Source organism: Schistosoma haematobium, chromosome ZW (genome assembly GCF_000699445.3).
Source record: "Schistosoma haematobium chromosome ZW, whole genome shotgun sequence".
Lineage (NCBI taxonomy): Eukaryota > Metazoa > Platyhelminthes > Trematoda > Strigeidida > Schistosomatidae > Schistosoma > Schistosoma haematobium.
Window position 1 is genome coordinate 75,563,472 of NC_067195.1, and position 16,307 is coordinate 75,579,778.

Genomic DNA, 16,307 nt, shown 5'->3' on the forward strand with positions numbered 1-16,307 from the left:
ATTAGAGAACAGAAAGTTCCATATTATTATTATTACTATTAACATTATTATTATTATTATTATTATTATTATGAATCAAATATATGACAAAAATTAAAAGATACTAACTATTAAACAAATGCTTATATTTACTTTATTGCAGAAATTCTCTAGTATAAACAAAATATGATAAAATTTCTTATAAATTAAAATTTATATTTACTTACCGACAAATAAATGGACATCGAAGTTCTAACATTATTTGTCTTTCTGAACAAATGTGCTCTTGTTGACGTGTATGGACAATATGCTGTTTTTTCATACGTTTTAATGCAAATGTTTTATTTCTGTTTTTTGTCCAAACAACCTTAATAAAATATAGTAAATAAAATATACTGTCTTGATAATTATATAATTAAATAGTCTATATACAGTGTGCGATTACTAGGGAAATTTCAAGTTGTAATTTTTTTGTTATTTAATGTTAATCCATTTGTTTGAAAGATAACCTCGATAACATTCTTCTGGTTCCTATTTCTATACTAATTTCTAATATTATCTAATCGATCGCTTCTACTGAAAGTTTGTCAATTTTATTATATTCCAATGTCATGTTTTGTTACTATCTATATAGAGTTGTTCTACCTCAAAAGTGTCTTCCTGAATATTACGTTTACTTAAATTCCCAGCTTCCTTCTGTATTTCTTCGCCAATCTGAATTAATGCTGAAATGTTGTATATCAGTTGTGTGGTACCATCATTTCACAATTAATTCCGTTTGTAGTAGAATAATTATAACTATTGTACTTATAAATTACCGTAGGCCCAACCGAACCCAAATCTCAAGTCACAACAGAAATGTGAGGATTTAACGAGGAAAATAATTTTAATGATATTTCAATACCATCATTTTATTTAGTCAAATGATTTTGTAGCTAAGACATGATTGGGAAATTACTTTAAAGGTTCAAAGTGTTCCAAAGTCTTTCGAACGAAACATATTTACGACCTATCTAACTAAATTGAGCGCTTATTTTATGAACTGAATTTAAATGCTTGTGGATTGTCTCAATGGACTTAGGCCCATACTGGATTTCTTCTGTAATTCTACAGTGTTATAAATGCTTTTTTATACACGAGACTGTTTACTCTATTTACTGAATGAACATCTATCAACCACACAGCAAATGGATCCTCTTTGCTTATGATTGACCATATTGGATCAGTCCGTGTTTTCAGTAATTAGAAACTAGATAATGATGAGATTGAATATGATGTTGATCTATCTAGTGTAACGTGTTCAAAGTTATCCAAGTTATATTGGTGATCGTTTGAGGAAACATTTAATTGAGTATTTACATCAAAAAGACTGTCACATATGGTTTTATATGATATTGTTGAAAAATGCAACATTTAATTGAAATATAGCATCTTCAGAAGTACAAGGAGAATGACACAAAGGCATAGAAAGCAAAATGAATCTATGGTAAAATACTGATCTTCACGTACAATTAACAATAAGTTCTGAATAATATAATCTAGTATTTTGTCTTGGACGCTCAAACAATGAACATACATGTTCAACACTTTATAAATGTACATAGTAAATCAGAAAATAGAAATGTTAAAATGTTAAATTTTATATACAAAATACGATACAATATTATCATAATAAATTTACCAATTCGACACATCCAAACCCTCCAACACCTAGAACTGTGATTCGTTCTAAATCATCTTTATCAATTTTAACTGAAGAGAGCAAGTCCTTTGATTCTATTTGTTCAACAGTTTGTGGAGTACTAACAATCTCTTCTTTATCTACATATCCTACTGATTGTTGATAATTTGTTGATATTATCCTATGTAATGTAAATAAAAACATACGCTGCCTTATACGGGTACTTTATCATAAAAAATTAAGATAAATACAAAAGAAGCATTAGATAAATATGTGAGATTAGAGAAACTGGGCAAAAAAAACAATTAATTCTATTGATTAGGGTAAATCAATTAACGGTAATTATACAAATATCAAGGGAAATTAATATTTGATTTTACTGACAGGATAATGAAGTAAATTTATCATACAGGTTGAGAAAAAATATGTTTCAATATGAAATAATCTATGAATAAAATGTGAATACTTCTTATTATGGTTTGGTAAATTTACATAATGATTAAAATGGATCAAGTAAGGTTTACTAATTTTGTTATTCAACCTCTACAGAAGTTTTATCGAATGTGCAATACAATCTGGTATGTAAGTATAGTAGATCAATTAAGCCAACCTTCATTTATTAGTAATATATCGAACCGAATATGCAAGAATTTGGGTCCATTTAAACATTGTAAATACTCTTAAAATATTTCGCAAATTTCTCATTGTTAGAAGAAACAAATAACTAATCTCTAGAGATCAGCATAGAACTTTGGAGAGAGAATGAATGAATGACTATGGGTGGATGAACGATGTTTGATAAAAGTAGTGAACATTCTTTAAGTGTGAAATGATCAGTCAGATAGGCATAATATGTAAATAGATATCGGCAGGTATGATAACTAATTGTGATGGAGTTTTATTCTCTGAGCTTGATGGTTTGGTCATGGAGCTTTTATCGTTATTCTGAACGACATCATCAGCATAAACTTCAGGTAGAAGTGAAGTGTTCGAATTTCTCCATATATGGTTCACAGCTTGTCCTGTAGACCTCGATGTTTTTTGGTTATTGTTGACCCTAAACCAGTCATTGTTTACTTCTTTATTTTGGTTTTATCTTCCAATGGTTTGATTTTTGGTCCTATATTTGTCCATAATTCCTATGACCAAACCATCCAGCTCAGAGAGCAAAACTCCATCAAAATCATACATCTGAGCTACAAATCTTCTCAATCATAACAACTAATTAACGTTGGGAGCTAAATAGACCATCTAAAATCCAGAGGAAGCATCAAACAGACGTTGAATTAAAAAACGGAATGAAAAGACAATAAAATGTAGCAAACATAAGAGTTATGATACAAAGATATGCAATAAAATACATGTTGGGATGTTTTCAAAGGACGTATGCCAGATAGCATAAAACAGTTGTTTCGTCCTAGTAAAAAACTTCTTAGAAGTGAGCATTCACAACCCCACCATGATTTGAACACAAGAAGTTTGTGTTTAAAAGTAAGTATTCAATCTTAAAACCACTAGTTTAAATATCTAGTTCCAATTAAATCTCAATATTGTGAAACCATCTTACATGGTCTTCAATAGGTAACTGCCTTATACCATTATTATCCTACTAGATCTTATAACGAATATAAATCTAGTTAAGTCTAAAAATAGATTCCATTCATAATATTGGTATTTATCAGATAGAATTGTGTAAATTTTTCAAAATCGTTATTCATAAAAAAAAACTGGTCAGTCATGTAAAATTCTTATTAGAGAATAGAATATTTCTATAAAATTAACTACAGTCATTTAACATCAGTTGTAATACATCATAATAGTATGTCATTTAGATGAATGATGATCTTTTACAAATAGATTGATAACATTCAATCAACAGATACTAACAATTAAACAAGATGACAAAAGGATATTGGTTATCATTAAAAAAAGTAATCAATAAGCATTACATCAATTGCCAAGTTACATATGTTTACCTTTATTATTTTTTTTAAAAAAAAGAACATTCATTTAACCAATTTACCAAAATAACATTTAATATTATAGGACAGAAATAATTTTATTTACCCAGTAGATGGACGATTGATATCATCATACGTTTTAGATTTGAATTCATTTAAATCACCAATTAGATAAATAAAATTACTATAAAGAAAAGAAAGAAAAAAATAGGAGGAAGAAATTACTTTTCTTTGTTGTCTTTCTTTTAAAATAATTAAATAAAGGATTTTATTGGGTAATGGAAACACAGATTAGACACTAGAGATTAGTCAAATTTGGAATTAGAAAGAACATTTTATTTGGTGTTATTAGTTGTGTTTACTGGATTATTAATAGGTGATTATTCTAAACTAGAATTAATTTCAAGTGTAATTGTTGATGATTCGTTTTTTTTTAAAATTTAGTCAATTGGCTAAATGCAGTAACAGTATAAGTAGTAACTCCGCCTGAAGCACCTCTGAGGCTACTGCTTGTCCCAAGCCCGGATAAAAGAGAAGGGTTTGGCAAGGGGTTAGCAACACCATCCCGTAGAAAACTAACTCGCTAAAAAAACGCTAACCAGAAAACCATTTAAACTCTGTCCTGAGAGTTAGGTTTTCATTTAGAAGAGTTATGACGCAACATAGTGAAAGCTGAGATCCTTCGGAAGTCACGAGGCTGATGCCCCTTGTGACAACCAGAGCAACGATTAATTCAGGTAAATCGAATGTTCATACAATGTGGTAAACCGGGAAAGTCATTCAAATTGCTGCAGAAATGAAAAGATACAATCTGGAGTTGCTTGGAATCAGTGAAAAATATTGGACGCAGGTTGGACAACAAAGACTAGCTTCAGGAGAGCTTCTGTTATACTCCGGCCATGAAGAAGAAAACGCCCCACATACACAAGGAGTTGCACTGACACATAACGCCGAGAAATGGAGACAGACATGAGAAGAATGAACAACAATAGGATAGAACTAAAAAGCAAGGCTCAGGACAGAGTGGGTTGGAGAATGCTGGTCGGTGACCTATGCTCCATCGGGAGTAATAGGCATAGGTAAGTGAATAAGTATAAGTAGTAAAAATTCTGAATATGTGAAGTAATAAAAAAAATTATTTTTAGGATAATTAAGAAGCCTAGAATCTAAGGGATGGTTAAAAGTGAATGTGCCTACACCAATAAGCATGATCCTGAATCATATCACCTGAAGTCTCTAATCGTTTATTATAGTTATTGCAAGGACCCTAATCTAGTAATATGCACCTATCTAGATGGCTCAGACCAATATTCAATGACTTCACGCACATTTCAGTTTAGCGGCCCCTAACTTTCTTTCAATCTACCTGTACACCTGCGAAAATTGCACGTTGAGGTAGGCACATTTTGTAAGAAGTATTTAACAAACAGTTGGTTAGTAAAAGAAAATAATAAGTTAGCGACAATTTCTCAGAAATATCAATCTATCTTTTCCATATTGAACTAATCTAGATGTACAAACTTCCTTAGAGTTTTACATAAAAACATAGTAATAAATTTGGGGATTATTTCATTAAGATTTAACTTTAAGTAATATTCAACTAAATAATTCATAGAGATCATAATAACATTTAAAACTTAAAGCTAATAAGCGTACGCTATAAAGTCACAGTAGTACTTTTTCCCATAATATTTATATATGTAATATTTCATTAATTCACTTCACTTTGATACCTTTCAAAAGAGTGTTAGAATAACAAATGAAGTTTAGTCAGACCTCACATAATGACAGGGATTAAGATTAAGAAAAATATATTGGATTATTATGGTTTAACAGTAGTATTTAAATAATCATCAACAAACTATTGTTTATTTACATTTTAGTCACTCAGTATCAGTAAAGATATGGGATAATAGCATAAAGAATGTCAGTTTAATTTTAATGTGGATGATAGTAAGATTTTCCAATACAACCGACAAAATGTAAAACTTGGTAATTTAGTGTTTAATAATATCCACCAGGATGACTGACATAAGATGGTTACACAATAACATGATTTGCGAAATCTTCGTACAGTATATACATACATAATGACCAAAAAGAGTTTCCATAAACTCATATTTACCTCCTATCCAATGAGAGTAAATGTACACCACCTTCAGCAGATATTACATTGGCGCTTCGTTTTTCACATCTAAAAACATAAAATTATATTCATCATTAACTGTCATACTTGCAATATAGATATCGTCTGTTAGTTAGATAATTTTATAACGTATGTCAATACAATTTATTTGTTTTTTCACGATCAAGGAGAATAGTAGATTAAAGATGTTGGTGATAGAATTCTTTAATGATATATCAATTTCCAACTTCAGTACGTGTTTAAAAAGAGAAAGACACTTAAGATGCTGTGATTGAACTAATAACTAGTGACTTTTGTATTTGAACTAAAAAGTATGGGTGTTTTATGTAGTAGAAAATAGCTATTAGAAATGATATATGCTACTATTTGATATTATTTGCTTTCAACTACTCATAATGTCTACTAGTATAAAACATGGGAGGTTTTATTTAAAGTCATACCACTAAAGGTATATATTAATATAAATGTTTTAATTTGATAAATGCTATTATTATATATACTTTAACTCATTTACCGAATAAAATTTAATGTATCCAGCTTTCAGCGATACTTTGTGTTACCGAGTTTATGATGATACCATTGTGTTTAAATCGAGAGATTTAAAGCACTGCTTGAACATGGTTAAAATCCAAGTCCTCTAACTACTACACGGTCTCTGTATTTTTCAATGAAGATTTTTCCTCTCTAACTCAGGAATCAAAATAATGAATTAATTGCATATAACATAAACATTAGTGACATAAATCGTTTTGATGGTTCAAATATAAAAAAATGATTAATCGGGAAATGTAAATCAAGTTTTAGAGTTCTAATTATATATATATATATATATATATATATACACATTTAATTCATGAGTCATTCGAAGCAAGACCACCATGAAAAACCTGGGAGCACTGAACGGCCATTTCGTCCTAGTATGGGACTCCTCAGTAGTACGCATCCACGATCCTGCCCAGCGAGATTTGAGCCCAGGACCTATCGGTCTAGCACACGAACGCTTAACCTCTAGACCACTGAGCCGGCATCCAACAGTGTTAATATATATATTCTTTGATTGGTGAAAATGGAACTCAGAACAGTATTTGATATGTATACAAAATAATCTTATTTGTGCGTATAATACATGTTTTATTAACCACTTCCTATAGTTTCAATTGTATTTATTAAATACCTGATCGTTCTAGATAAATTATTGTCATATACTTAATCTCCATACTTGTAACTTTTGTTTCAGTACATTATAAAGGACTTAGACTCAGTAAATGTATACTTATCTTAATTTTATATGTGCTGACTTCGTGATGAGATCCTATTCACTCATTTTATTGTTTATTTATATTTAGCTTATTTTACCTTAATGCTATTATTCATTCTTTTTCTATTGTATAAAATTACGTTGAATATTTGTTGTTCATTTGATGAATTTTCTACTAGGTAACAATACAGTTGAGTTTTGGATTTAATTTCGTTTTGCTTATTTTGTCCAATTTCACTTAAATTAAACAATTTATTTATGTATCACTTTATCTGATTTCAATAACAATCGAAAATCAGTTTTCACTTGTATAATAATTAAAATGATAAGTTTCATTGAAGGAATAAACTCACGTGTATAATGCTCTTTCTCCAAACCAATCTCCATCTGATAGTTGACGAATTTCTTTTGTTTCATCAGTTCTATCAATTGTATGTGTAACACGTACCTAATTCATATAAAATAATAATGAAGAAGAAATAAAGTTAATTCAGTTCAACTGGTGTCTTGTAAAATTATAATAGAAAGAAAATTATGAATGTTTTGTATTTCTAATCAAAGTAATCAGGACAAACTTAATGAAATGAAATATTTCTGTGTGAATGTTTTTAAATTTAATAATTGAATTCATGAGTTAATTGAAGCTAGACCACCATGGAAAACCTGGAAGTACTGGACGACCGTTTTGTTTTAGTATGGAACTCCTCAGCAGTGCGCATCCTTGATCCTGCCCAGCGAGATTCGAACCCAGGACCTATCTGTCTAATTTCAACCATTTCAATGCTTCCAGGTTTTCCATAGTAATCTAGCTTCAATTGACTTATGAATTCAACTATTAGCTTACTAAAGTTTCCACAAAACCCTCTTCTGATAAAAAATTTTTAAGTACCATTATCATCAATAGACTTCTGAATTAGTCTAGTTACATTTAATTATTAAGGTATTTTCCATAAATTCACATATACTTTTAATTTTCTAGTTAAATAATAATTACAGTATTCAATAAGAAAAATTTCTAAATTTTATTATTGGTGCAAAAAATTTTACTGAAAATAAATTATTTTATTAGTCAATTAAGGAATCTAATAAATGATAGTTTAATTTTAATTCATGTATATTGGATGTTTGGATGTTCTCGTTGATGTTTAGGATTACAATTGATCAGTCTCTTATTAGTATATAAGCATCCTGTGCAGATTGTCTAGATATTGCCTTAAGTCATAAGGATTATAAGCAGGAATGGATGGTGGATTTATTGGCAGTATTAAGGCTGTCCACAGAGGATGCATATATACCAAAATAAAACTGGTCAAGTGAAATCCTAAACATCAATAGAAACATCCAAACAACCAATATATGTGAATTAAATTTAAAAATCACAACATTGTACAAGCTAGTGGCTGTCTGAACTCAGTAGCTAAGTGGAGTGAAACGCCTGTCCTGGATTCTACATCTAACCGTCATTGATCTTTGCTTAGAATTGTAATTTAGTCTATGAAAATAAAAGTTATTTCTTAGGTTTATTTTATATTTTGTAAATTATGGGATCATCAGTGAATTTTCTTTCAAATTTGTTTCCTTTCATACATGAGCATTAAAACTAGAATTATATTTTATGTTTAAGAAAGATAGTGTTTATACTTTAATTGTAATTTAAATTGACGAAAATATTCTTACAGTTTGTTATAAATTTCAACTTTTTTGGATACCATATTTGATAGTTAAAATTTGCGGTTATTTCCAATAAATTATAATTATTATTTTTAAAAACTTTTAATTTATTTTTGCCATAATACAACGAATATACATAACTACTATACTACTAACCATTCGTCAAAATATTTTGTTAATTCCTTCTCTTTTTTTATATATTATGCAACGTAGCAACTACTTGATTTTCGAATAATTACTTTGATTATTATTAATCTACTTTATTTAAATTACTCAATGTTAATTTATAATTGATATGTCATTATATAACTATTACGTAACGTATCCACTCGATGAGTATTATTTCATTATTGTAAATCATATATATATTAGTGTAGAGCCATGATGAAAAACTAATTGAGAAGAAATTTCTTTGCTCGATGATTTCCTTCTTTATTAACCGAATATACAGTTGATTTGTGAATATGAAGTAATTAACTAATATAGTCAAATTGATGGATATAAATAAACCACCGTATAGTTTAATTAAATTAAAAAAATAATGTTGATCAATCATTTTCTATCTAACTTGTATTGGTTTAATTAAGAGTATACAGTTAAAATCATTGTAATTTATTAAATAGGTAAGTAGGTTCATACACTCGTTGCCAAATCATATTTTATATGTTTAATGGATTATGACATTACTATTATCAGATTGTTTGATTAAGGAACTCAATAATTTAGAAGTTAATTACTTTAATCAGTAACCTGGTAATTCTATGCAGTTATACAGTCATTTCTTTTTCTCAGTTTGTGTATCTATAGTCAAACGAAAATAAACATACTTTAAACTTCTACTGACATCACTAACAGTTTTTGAAAATCATATTTTATTCGTCCTTATTGACCGTGTAAAAAATATACCGGATATTTGTAATACTTGATTACTAAAGACATTAATAATGCATTTATACTATGATTAGATATTTTTTATTGCCTGTTATAGGTTTTCTTCTTAGCTAAACTCTAGTTTTTTTCTTGCAACACAATAGAATATATATATATCTTTGAGGGTTTGAAAAAGATATATATCTAGGTATATACAAACCATATGACAATGACCACACATTGTTACTGCCGTATTTTATTGATAAAAAAAGATAAGAAAATATAAAATCACGATGAGTCTGATTTTATTTTTACTTTGCTTCTATCCAAGAACAGATAAATGATATGAAAAGTGTATATTTTCAACTGATAAGTATCAGCCCGTCATCCCCATTTCAAAAGGTAGTAGCTATTCAGACGCAGTAACTAGACAGATAAAGCGATGAAGTCTGAAGAGAATGGTTTTAGGTTTCAGCCCCGGAGTGAACACCAATTTGAATGCAGGTACATACAACTGACAAGTCCCAAATAGGACTTAATATAAGTCCTGGATTTCGCTGCTAGCCACCATCCATTTCTGCTTATAATGCTTGTGATTTAAGACGATATTGAGGCAATCTGCACAGAATGTGCACACGCCAATAAAAGATTGATTAATTGCAGTCGTAAACATTACTGGGAAGATTCAGACAGGCAATATAAAAATGGATAATTATCAGCAGTCTGAATATTCTTTGAAATAGAAAATAATTCATCAAGTTAACATTTAAAAATAATTAAGTCAATAACACGCTGAGCGATAATAAATCAGCGATGATGATGACCAAACGTGTGAAAAGATTCAAACTATTATCTTCCAGACATCATATCCAATGTCTTATCGTTTAATCTATGTAATCCTACTGTTATGAAAATATAAACTGAATTACAGTCATCTGTTATTTGAGTGTAAAACATGCAACTTATTAATGGATTCAATCACACTCTAACATCCTAGTCAAGTCTAATTTCAATTCTAGTTGAATGAAATAAGTGAAACGCATTTGATTATTTGATAGTAATGTTGCAAATTTCAGCCATCATCTTTGAACAGTAAATAAACAACATAGAACCTAACATAAATATATACACTTGTCCCATATTACGGCGCCTTACGTCAATTTGATAAGAGAACATTAACAAGGCACAAAAAATGAGTTAATAAGTAGTATCAACCATATTGGAAAATTAAACATTGGGAGTATAGTTTAAGAGCAAATGTAATCAGAGAATGAAAACGTATAGGATAACATGAAAGTTGAAGTTTTATAGGAAGATTAGAAGAAACGGATGCGTTTGCGTTACTGGTAGAGTTTTTGAGTCTTTGCACTTCAGAGATTTTATCGAACATGAGATCCTAGCTAGCTAGCATTATGTGACAAGTCTCATTAATTCCCAATGACTTTGTACATTATTATTATGTTTGGCCTGACCGATTATGATTTTTTAAAAAACTAGTTTCTTTACACTTCCAGTTTAAATACGTATGGATTTTACAAAGTGAAGGGTTTCTCAGTGAGACTATAATTTATGAACGATCTTTAAGCAAAGTTAAGATGACCTTAAAATTGTCCACCTACTTGCTAGGGTTAAATGAGGGTTATAAATTAGTGCGATGAATTAGGATTTACAATTGAACGTTAGAATTAGAAATTAGATTCAATATTTTCATCACGAACTGACATCAGTTATAATGTCGTAATGGTATTTATTCAAATGAAAGAGTGAAATTCGCGCCGAAATCCAAGATCAGCCATCTTAAATCTGATTAGGTCGTTCATAAATTATAATCTCGCCGTAGGATACATTAAAAAGTCTAAAACTAAACTACATTTGGCATACAAAATAAATTGCTTTTATTTAAAGCTTGATTAAGATAATATCAATTGATTTATTTAACCCGGTAATGACATAAAAAATTTCCTAACACTTAGAATGCCTTGTTTACAAATTAACAATGACACATATCATGTAACATTTTGTCTAAACTCATATTTGACTCAGTTAAACAGTTCAACACAGTCACATGACCAATTCAAAGGTAAACCTTAAAGGTAGATATAGTTTCGATTGAAAACTAGCTTATGAATTCAATCTTTGCTTATCCGTTTTTTTTGTCTTTTTATCAATACACTTAATGCGAATAAGTTAGCAACAACAAAAAGTTTTTTTTCAGTTCTAATGATTATCTTTTTAAGGCTAAAATTAATAAATTAGATCAAGGGTATAATCGATTTAAATCTCGGATCAATATAATTCAAAACTGTGTAAATATTACAGTAAATTCAATTCCTTAGATTTATTTTATTTGATTAATTATGGATTATCACAGTATATACTAATATTGATGATGATTGATTAACTGATTGGACTCATGTACTTTCATAAGTAGCTTACAACTTATCATACATTCACTATAGTTCGATTTTTTGGTATTAAAATGTTAAATGAATGAATAATGTGAATATGGTATTAATATTTACAGAAGTTGTGCTTAGACATCGTTATTTTGATCAAAAGTATTGTATTAAGTAATAGGATTGTTACTTCTTTTTTAAAGAAAATATTATTTTTGATGTATTTTGCGTAATAGCAATATCATTTATCGACTTAGTATTAAAAAAACCTTGAAAACGGCTTTATTTTATATCTTCACTTAATTTGTAGTTTACATATCTGAAGCATAAATATACAACAGGAGTACAAAGATGAGTCTCCAAAAATTAGATTTACAAGAAGTAGAATAATGTTTAATAATTGTTGTTATTCGAGTATAAAGTTATATATTTCACATAAAAAGGAATAGACTTATCCTTTGCATACTGTAACCTATATACAGCATGAATTATGACCAAATAAACGTATCTTTGTAAGCAATGATGGATAGTGGCTAGCATTGGAATCCAGGATGCGCGTTTCGTCCTATTTGGAACTCGTCAGCTGGATGTACCTGCATCTCAGAGTTGATGTTCACTCTGTGACTCGAACCCAGTGCCATTCGCTTCAAACGCCATCGCGTTATCCACTCAGCTACTGAGTCCTGATAGCCACTTGCTTGTGCAATGAGGTGAATTTAAATTCACTTGGTATTGTTTGGCTTGTATCTTCCCATTGAGGTTTAAGACTGCAATTGATCAGTCTATTATTGGCATATGTGCGTACTGTGCGTATGCATACTGATCAACTGCAGTCTTAAACCTCAATGGGAAGATACAAGCCAAACAATACCAAGTGAAATAAACTTATCATTTTGTATTTAGATTATGAACTGATCAGTGTTAGACCACCATTAAAAACCCGGAAACATTGGACGGCTATTTAGTGATAGTATGAGACTCTTCGTCATTGCGCATCTATGATCCCGCCCCAGTAAAACAATTTTCAGTAAAAACTAGTTAGTAGATTTAGGTTTAAACACTTTTTGTAACTAATGTCTGTGAAATACTACTTTATTTTCCTATCTTTTCCAACTATTTTCTTTTTAACTCTGGGTTATTTTCAAAAAGTAGGTTTAAATTTATTTTGAAAATTAACATCCAGAGGTTTTTTTTCATGAAATCTACAGTATGAATCTGAAACAACTGAGAATAAATAGTGCCATGTATTTCCAGTTATTATAACCCTTTTTCTAAGAAAAGTAAGTTAATATATCTGAAATAAATCCTAAAACAATATAGAATTATATTATTTTGTTAATAAGCTAACAGACTTCGAAATGTTTTGATTCGAATAAAAAAAAGTAAATTTCCATTTACCGTTTTTAAAGATTAGGTAGTGTCTATTGTGATACCTTTTTCTGGGTATCTTGGTACAATGTCAAGCCGATATAACTTATTCTAGCCTCTGGACAGATCAATCTATTCATCTTTCTCAAGCCATATTTTTACTCTATCACTCACTTATCAACCTTGACTGTTTTTATGTAAGCATGTGTGTGCATTTATTATTTGACTCATCACATGTCTGTAACTTACTTTTGTTTGACTATAAATATCGCGTTATGCTTGGTTAAGACGAGTTAGCTCACATGCATTCTCCACTGCACATCATTTCGTTTCGGTTCGCTCTCTCCTCTTCGCTTTCTTCGCTTCTTTTCTATGATCATTTGTCTGGATCAACGATTGTATGAAATTTACATATTCTAAATCCATTCTGGTATATAAGTTATTTAATTCCATTATTCACTAACGCGAGTTAAGTCTTTAATTATATACGAGGGTAGCTACGATGTATATTTCGACATCAATCATTCGATAACGATCATTTGTTCGATCTAACTGGAGTCAGATATAGGGCCATTAAAATCTAAACAACATAAAACTACCTAATAATTCTGCAGAAATAGAACATTTACTAGTCCAGCCAACAATATCGCTTCATACCATATTCAACAACCATCAATTAAGGTATCAGATATATCCAGATATTTCAAAAACGGGTTTCTCTAATTATAAAGGTAGATATGAAGCTAAAGCACTTCATATATCGTTAAATTTCGTTGCTCTTAAAATGAAAAAAGTTTAACTAAGTAACCAACTTGGAAAATTCTCATCCTCACATTATGCCTGTTTAACAACATACTAGAAAAAACACGTACAAATTAACTTATTCAATCACACAACAACTATCACACTTAATCCCACTCACCTACATATAGATGCATGAATTTATGCATCGAAATAGACTCGTCTATGATATAAATGACCTAATCAAACTTCCCTTTATCTTCGAAATTTTTATGTTGATTGATTCCGTGAACTAATTAAGCTCAAGTTAGCTTAAATGAAATAAACTATTTATTCTCTAAAAAACCAACTGAAACAAAGTCACGGAAATTGGATGTGATAACTATATTAGTACTTATTTTTTATTATTACTCTTCAGTATTTTTCACTTTTACTGACCTGGAAATAGTTCATTTTAGATACAAATTTTATGCATTTATTAACATAGATATGAAATTCCACGTACAAATAAGTGTAGACTTACTTTACCAGATTTAATTATGAAAAATGTTTCACCAAGTTCTCCTTCACGTATTATATATTCACCAGTTTCATAAAACACCTTTATTTACAAAACAAAAAAATGGAATTAATAATGAAATAAATGTAAGAGGAATTTAACGAAGAGAGAAAATATGAAATATATATTGAAAAGTTTTCTTTATAATATATATATGTATCAGAAGGGGTTTTGTGGAGATTGTAGTAATTTCAATAGTTGGGATTATGAGTTCAACTGGGTCTGTTATGAGATAGTAATTCACTGCTGACAATAGTGGATGTGTTGCTCGATTTCGTGAATTATTTGAAGTTAGACGTTAACACTGTTGTATGCCGGTCCAGTGGTCTCGCGTGCGAGCGCAAGACTGGTAGGTCCTGGGTTCGAATCTCGCAGGGCGGGGTCGTGGACGCGCATTGCTGAGGAGTCCCACGATGGGACGAAACGGCCGTCCAGCGCTTCCAAGTTCTCTATGGTGATCCAGATTCAAATGACTCATGATCTCAACTATTGAAAATATACATGTATATATATATATATATATATCCCGACCGTTGTTGCTACCTTGACGTGGGAGCCGGGCTTGCCTATCGTGATGGACCAGTCGAGCTATACTGGCTGCAACAACCGTTCCTCAAGCTCCTACTATACCAGACAGGTCGGTTGAAGAGGGGCACGACTGAAAGCAGCAAACCCAAGGTCTGAGGGCGAATTCGTACAGCTGACTGTACAGAGGTGTGACAGAAGTAAGGTGTTTCCTTCAGACAACCAGAATGATAGCGATGCTGCCTTCCCACAAGGAGGGGTGGAGTTAGAAAAGGTCGACCCTAAAATGCACACCTCGCCTTATCCCACAGATATCCGTATCCGGCAGTAAGGTCTCAACAAGTACGGAGCTAACACAAAAATTACCCATAAAAAGGTCGTGTGTGACCGACTTCAGGCAGTTGTCCCTTGGGCACTGCGGTCACGCTCTCAGGTCACTAAGACCACCTCTAATCCGATTTCCTTTTCAGGTACCTCCAGAAGAACCCTTCCACGGTGTGGGCATCCGGGAAGTGTTAACCGCCCTCATACCTCTAACAGCACTCAAGACCACTGTATTCATAACCAACCTCCGTCTTCTCACTTTCTTCATATATATATCACTTAATTTTTAAAAGTAGTTACATGATGAAACATTTATTAATACAGACAGAGAACAACTGTTATACAATAAGTAGTGTCGTTTAAAAAGTATAATATATTTTCAAATGGGACAGAATAGTAAATATTTTAAAGAAAATTCGATTTGATAAATATGTAGTTTGTGAAAAAAATCCCATAATTTCTTTAAGTTGCCGTATTTATACTTTCATGAGATAATCGATTTTAGGATTTTTCTTTAAAAAAAGGATAAAGAATTTGTAGTACTATACCGTACAGATTTACACAAAACGAAGCAAATACACATTTTTTTAAAAACATTTTCATAAGACTACTAAATCTTGTTTCAATCTAAAGCATTATAGGATAACATAATATAACATCTTCTAAAGGCATTTGATTTTCTACTTGAATATTATCACTAATAGAAGAAAAATGGTTGAAATGGTAATACTAGCATGTTTAACCAATATCAATCATGCAACTGGTTCCGTTTATGAGTTTGAATAAAGGCAGAACAACAATTGACGCTGCCTCATTTGTTATTCTGGC

At 30.4% G+C, this 16,307-nt stretch overlaps 1 protein-coding gene across 2 annotated transcripts in view; it reads right to left on the reverse strand.

The window, feature by feature from the left end:
* The window catches only part of PRKG2_1 (cGMP-dependent protein kinase 2), a gene marked incomplete at its 3' end in the record, with an annotated part of 98,823 nt that overhangs the window by 31,112 nt on the left and 51,404 nt on the right, over nucleotides 1–16,307 (reverse strand). For both annotated transcript variants that reach the window (XM_051212317.1, XM_012943999.3), the window contains exons 6-11: nucleotides 14,595–14,672; nucleotides 7,379–7,473; nucleotides 5,747–5,815; nucleotides 3,728–3,805; nucleotides 1,661–1,841; nucleotides 207–346 (exon numbers count right to left, since the gene is read on the reverse strand). In XM_051212317.1, the coding sequence (XP_051072487.1) occupies nucleotides 207–346; nucleotides 1,661–1,841; nucleotides 3,728–3,805; nucleotides 5,747–5,815; nucleotides 7,379–7,473; nucleotides 14,595–14,672 (641 nt within the window). The remainder of the gene's footprint in view (nucleotides 1–206; nucleotides 347–1,660; nucleotides 1,842–3,727; nucleotides 3,806–5,746; nucleotides 5,816–7,378; nucleotides 7,474–14,594; nucleotides 14,673–16,307) is intronic.